Source organism: Sinocyclocheilus anshuiensis, unplaced genomic scaffold, assembly GCF_001515605.1.
Source record: "Sinocyclocheilus anshuiensis isolate Anshui unplaced genomic scaffold, SAMN03320099.WGS_v1.1 scaffold2737, whole genome shotgun sequence".
NCBI lineage: Eukaryota > Metazoa > Chordata > Actinopteri > Cypriniformes > Cyprinidae > Sinocyclocheilus > Sinocyclocheilus anshuiensis.
Window position 1 is genome coordinate 244,448 of NW_015551029.1, and position 6,145 is coordinate 250,592.

Here is a 6,145-nt window from a genome sequence, read left to right on the forward strand (position 1 = left end):
CACTTTTTCACTGGAGGAAGAGTTATTATGGATTATGGACTCAATGTATTTTAGTTAAAAACGTCTTAATGCTGGATTTGTCTCAGCTTTTGTCTTCTCCAGATATTAACTGATGGACTGGAGTGCTGTGGATTACTTGTATTGTTTTCATCAGCTGTTTATTCAGTTTGAATAAAATTCAAATATATTGTCAAAAGCATATGAATCTTGTGCAGGAATGGGCAGGAGATTCAGCAGGGGTTTCATATCCGAGTGGACCGCGTCTCTCAGCACAGTGGAGTGAGTGTCCTTAATAATGTTAATATAATTCAGCCGATTTTGAATGTGTGTATATAATCATCAATATTTTTTTCCACAGCATGATCATAAAAGGTCCATATTTGTGGGAAATTTACCGTACGGTGAGTAACAGTGTTTAGAAATCTCTATATCTTCTGTGACGCCACAGTTTCTCTTATGAACACTTTATTTGTTTTTTATGGCAGATATAATGGAGCTTCCGGTGCGTGAACACTTCGAGGATTGTGGGAATGTGGAGGCGGTGCGTTTGGTGCGAGACCGAGAGTCTGGGATGGGGAAGGGCTTCGGCTACGTCCTGTTTGAGGTAAAGCTGACTGTACCGTATACGTGACCCTGGAGCACAAAAGCAGTCATAAGGGTCAATTTTTCAAAATTGAGATTTATGCATCATCTGAAAGATGAATAAATAAGCTTTCCATTGATGTATGGTTTGTTAGGATAGGACAATTTGAAAATCTGGAATCTGAGGGTGCAAAAAAATCTAAATATTGAGAAAATCATCTTTAAAGTTGTCCAAATGAAGTTCTTAGCAATGCATATTACTAATCAAAAATTAAGTTTTGATATATTTACGGTAGGAAACTTACTAAATATCTTCATGGAACATGATCTTTACTTAATATCCTAATGATTTTTGGCATAAAAGAAAAATGTATAATTTTGACCCATACAATGTATTGTTGGCTATTGCTACAAATATACCCCAGCGACTTAACACTGCTTTTGTGCTGCAGGCTCACATTTGATGTGCACATTTAAGGCCTTTATATTATCATCACCATCGAAACTTTGCTGTTAAACCTGTTTATTACACGGCTCTGTGGAATACTTGATTCTGATTGGTCAATCGCGCCATCCAGCGGTATGTTATTCTCAGATAACAACCGCCAAATTGAATAACACACCGCTCATCCGGGTACTATGAGTTATCTTGACCTGTACTACTTATATGCTTAACGAGTCACTCCGCTATCGTTGACTGTCTGGCGCCATCTTGTGACTGAAAACACTTAACCACCGCGTGTTACAATGGAAGACATTATCCCTTACTTCACACACAATCTCCTCATGTCTTCTGTCTCTGATAGTTTAGAGTGTTTTATCCAGTAAAAGCTCTTTTAGTGTAATTGTAGAAACGCTTCTAGTGTCAAATCTTGACTGATTTTGATCAAGTAAGCGTCAGAATAACTGCAGTAATATCTCCAGATGAACACTTACTGGACTGAAGCAGCTCAGCTTTACTTGATTCTCCATCAATCATGTTTTAGAGTCTCAAATCTGATCCTCAGGATCTTTTGAGGAGCGTTTGTTTCCAGAAGCTTTACTTTCACTGTTCCTCAGCGGAGGAATGATCTTCACAAGCCTCCAGAACATCTCACATCTTCTGAGGAGCCTTTATTTCTTCAGCTCTCAATCACTGCATTATATGTTTGGAGCATTTCAATCTCATCTTATTAAGAGATATTACTGGAGATATAGAGACAGATATTTAGATCATTTTATGTCAGTATCTGCTGCACTGTTATAAAGATCTCATTGATTTACAAGCATCAGAATTTCATCACAGAAATATCAGCATCTGCAGCAAATTACTTTTGCTCAGTTTGAGTCTCTAAATAAAATTAAGCAGTTTTTTTTTCTTCCATTGAATATGATTGAATCTGATTGAATTGAATATGATACTCAACAGAAACACACATGCAAACTTTTTTTGGTAAATTTTTCTATAGTCTAAAGGCTTGTTCACACCGGGATGAATATCGAGCACGATTATCGCTGACGTTTAACGCCTCGTGACTAAACAAAGGGCGCCAATGTGAGCGTGCACATCGACGCGCAAAACGCGAGGCGCAAAAACGTCTTTTTTTTTTAAAAACGCTTCGGGCTCGTTTTTTTTGGTTTGACACGCTGCGTTAAAAACTGGCCGACCAATGAGATTGGCGCTTTTGTTCACGTGCCTGGAGCTGCTGAAGTTACAGTAAAACACGACTTGGTGGCGCTCAAGCACAAAACGGTCTTGCCGAGCACACATTGATACCTAACGACGAAGAGGAAGTAAGTAGACCAAGAAGATGCATCGAGGCAAGATGAATGTAGAGCTGCTGGTCTCATTGGTGTCTGAACACAAAGCGCTTTATGACAAACGCGACAGCAACTACAAAAATCTCGATAAGATGGAGTTGTTATGGAGAGGAACTGCAGATCAAATAGGATTCGATGTGTACTGGAGTATTTCTGTTTTTCATTAAGCGCCATCTAATGTCAGGGAGTGAATTTGCACGTTCACTCGGCTCATCGCCTGCGAAAATCGCTTGGGTATGAACACAAAAGACGCGTAGAAAAACGTCGGCGATAAGCACGCGCGATAATCGTCCCGGTGTGTACGAGGCTTAAAGGTTAATAAGAATTGTCCCATTTAAAAAAAAAAAATTCTAATTTTACATGTCAGACTTTACAGGGTTAATAGAGCAGTTCTGGAAGTAAAGTTCCATTTTATTTCAAAATTCCAATTCATGTTTAATGACCTCGTAAATAGTATTTAATGAAGTGTGCAAATGTGGTAAAACTCACTTAAATCTTTCCTTGTTTCAGAGCCCAGATTCGGTGATGCTGGCACTGAAACTCGACGGCTCCAAATTACTAGATCGAAACATCAGGGTGAAACGATCCGTGAAGAAGGAAAAAGAAAAGAAAACCCCTCCAGGCCGACCTTCAAGATTCAAAGGGTCAAAGCAAGAAATCAGAAATAAGACGGGAGGCAAGAACTTTAAGACAAATCCTGGCAAGAAACAAACACCAGCTTCATCGTTCAAAGGAGAGATGGCGGATCCTACTGCCAAAAGAGGCAAAGGACTGAAAAAGAAATTTAAGCACAAGAATAAGAAACCAAATGTTCATATTTAATGCTTGTACTTGTATTTTTACAAGTTTGGCGTTCTTATGTCACAAGTAAAAATGTGACTAAACACTTATGTTTCTGTCTTTTTTTATAACGACCCATAAGATCTTTTAATTTCCATTTGTTCCTCTAGCGTAGATGCGTAAAACTACAAGTAACTCGCGGAGGAAGATTGTTTTGGTCGTCACGTGGGTTGCGCTTCGGCTCCGCGCGGATGAATCTGATGTTTTGCAGCGCTGATCACAGATAATCATTTATCAGCACGAATCAAACTAATGACATCAAAACGAAACGAAAGGAAGACTGATAATTGCAAATATGAGCTTATATGATGCTGTTGTTTTGACTTGTTGAAATTGTTTTAAAATAATGTTACAAAAGTTTGGCAACGCTTGACATAACGATTGCTATTCATATCAGATAACTATAACTTGGCAAGGCTATTTATAGGCTAATAGACCAAAGCAGTAACTGGTTTAGAGATCGGCATAAATGTGATTATTTGAAACTGTTGATTTGTGTTTTATTATGAGCGTGTCGCTTTTACTTCGTTAGCAAACGCTTTCGAGGTTCATTTGTTAGTAGCCTGAACTTATTTCCTGTATTTAAATGACGCGAACACGCACGTGATAATGACGGAAGTATGCAGTTTCCCGGAAAATCCGTCCCGACAGCTGCAAGATATAATTATTGTAGGCTTAGTAATTTAGCGTAACGCAAAAACTCAGTTTTATGGATTTATGTTGTATTCGCATTATATTTTGTTAATTTTGAACAAAAAAAGTTACACGTGTAGCTTTCATTTTTAACTTTAACTTCATGTCTGTAGTGTTTGCTTTTCCAGTAATGTTAACAAGAATCATTGCATTAGATATCATGAACAAGCATTAATTAATCAAAGGTAATTATCATTTCTACATAAATACATGTTTAACATTGTTGCATTAATATTAGTGTATTATGTAAAACCATAAATTAATCAATAGAATATTTATTAATATCATGTTAGATTTAATAAATGCTGTCTGCAATGTTAGTTCATGCTACCTAATTAATTTATTGTTAATTCCCTGAAACTTGATCATATCACTGTTTGAACAACATGAGAGCAAATGAAGTTTGTTTTCATTTTTTGATGTTCTGTTGCTTTAAATTGCAACTGTGTATCGCAAAAATCTTAAGAGCAGCACGTTATTAATGGAGGCACATGAATGACTGACACATTGACTCCATACAATGATTTTTTTATTTTGTAGTTAAAAAAAAAAAAAGAGGAAACTCTCCCCTACTTGAAACAGAGCACCTTTAAAAGTGCGTCCTATCCCACAATACCACATTAGACGTCTCACAGCCTTTAAAAACAACTTAAATACATGAACACAGGTAAATGACAGCAGCATGTACTCTGGTGAATCATTAGTCAATGATTTACCGCTTGTATATTTCATAATTTAGTGAACCCAAAATGCTTTGTTAGTAAAAAATAATTGATGAAAAAAAAAATTGATGCAGGTCATGCTTGTTTTCTGTCATTCTAACACACTGAAAACACACGTCAACTTCAACAGGACAAACTCAGAAGCTCAGATTCAAAACAAAACTATGACACTTCTTTAAATCCGTATCTGTGCGTTCAGTGTTTGAGAACTGGATGGAAAGGGGGCGGGACAGAACACAGGTAAATGACAGCAGCATGTACTCTGGTGAGTCATTAGTCAATGATTTACCGCTTGCATATTTCATAATTTAGTGAACCCAAAATGCTTTGTTAGTAAAAAAAAATTGATGCAGGTCATGCTTGTTTTCTGTCATTCTAACACACTGAAAACACACGTCAACTTCAACAGGACAAACTCAGAAGCTCAGATTCAAAACAAAACTATGACACTTCTTTAAATCCGTATCTGTGCGTTCAGTGTTTGAGAACTGGATGGAAAGGGGGCGGGACAGAGCGATTGATTGATTCGAAGCAGACAGGAAGTGATGTCACAGAGCTACTCGATGTCGTCGTCGCTGACACTCTGAGCGCTGACGATACGCTGCAACGAAAAAGAGAGGAGCATTAGATTAGCATTTGGGAATTAAGAAGACATTTAAATAATAATAAAAACATGTATTTGTCTTATGAACAGTGTTGGGGTAATGCATTACAAGTAATGTGAGTTACGTAATCGGATTACTTTTTAAAAGTAACTAGTAAAGTAACGCATTACTTTTTAATTAAGGAAATATCGGAGTTACTTTGTTTCCCATGTATTGAGTGACAGTTCTGGTGTTGCCATGGTGACAGAAATCAGGAGTACGTGCAGAGTGTTGTGTGTGAACATGATCTTACTGTAGTTCTAGACTAAATATCAACATGTATTTATTCATCTCACCTGCACAAAAACAGATTCAGTATTCCTCAAAATGAATAAAAACAGTCAAATGCGAACTCAGAATTAGTGCTGGGCGGTATACCGGTTCATACCGAATAACGGTTTTTATTTTTGTTATGATATGAATTTTTAAAATACCGCAATACGTCGCTTAAACAACGTTCGGAACGCGACACTGTTTGAAAGGGGTCCCTTTTCACTGTTGCACTGTGGTGAGGGAACAGCTGTATGTGTTACTAAGCGTGAAAGTTCCGAAACTGAAGCTGTAGAACTAATAGAACGTGATGACACAGAAGAACTCATCCACAATATCCACACTGACCGCCACAAATATCCACCGCCGCCTGCCATCAGCTCCCGCGTCTCACACACACACGAGCGTGACTTTAGCACTAGATTTAGCAACTTTCAGACCCTTTTAGCGGCTTTTTTCCATAGAATATTCATACTGACAAACCTAGCGACTTTTTTGGATAAACCTTAGCTATGGTTCAGTTGGAATATTTGGCCAGTGCGGTCCCGCGAACGCGAGGTCTGACTTTCCCGGAGAAGTATCACCTCTCTCGGC

At 37.9% G+C, this 6,145-nt stretch overlaps 2 protein-coding genes across 3 annotated transcripts in view; one reads left to right on the forward strand and one right to left on the reverse strand.

Moving 5' to 3' along the window:
* Window positions 1–3,266, forward strand: part of rbm34 (RNA binding motif protein 34) — an 8,198-nt gene extending 4,932 nt beyond the window's left edge. Inside the window, exons 8-11 of the mRNA XM_016450625.1 lie at window positions 216–279; window positions 359–401; window positions 486–604; window positions 2,893–3,266. Coding sequence (XP_016306111.1) covers window positions 216–279; window positions 359–401; window positions 486–604; window positions 2,893–3,204 — 538 coding nt within the window. The 3' untranslated portion in view covers window positions 3,205–3,266. The remainder of the gene's footprint in view (window positions 1–215; window positions 280–358; window positions 402–485; window positions 605–2,892) is intronic.
* A 1,629-nt stretch (window positions 3,267–4,895) lies between these two features.
* The window catches only part of tomm20b (translocase of outer mitochondrial membrane 20b), a 5,458-nt gene continuing 4,208 nt past the window's right edge, over window positions 4,896–6,145 (reverse strand). For both annotated transcript variants that reach the window (XM_016450628.1, XM_016450627.1), the window contains one exon: window positions 4,896–5,238. In XM_016450628.1, the coding sequence (XP_016306114.1) occupies window positions 5,194–5,238 (45 nt within the window). In that variant the 3' untranslated portion in view covers window positions 4,896–5,193. The remainder of the gene's footprint in view (window positions 5,239–6,145) is intronic.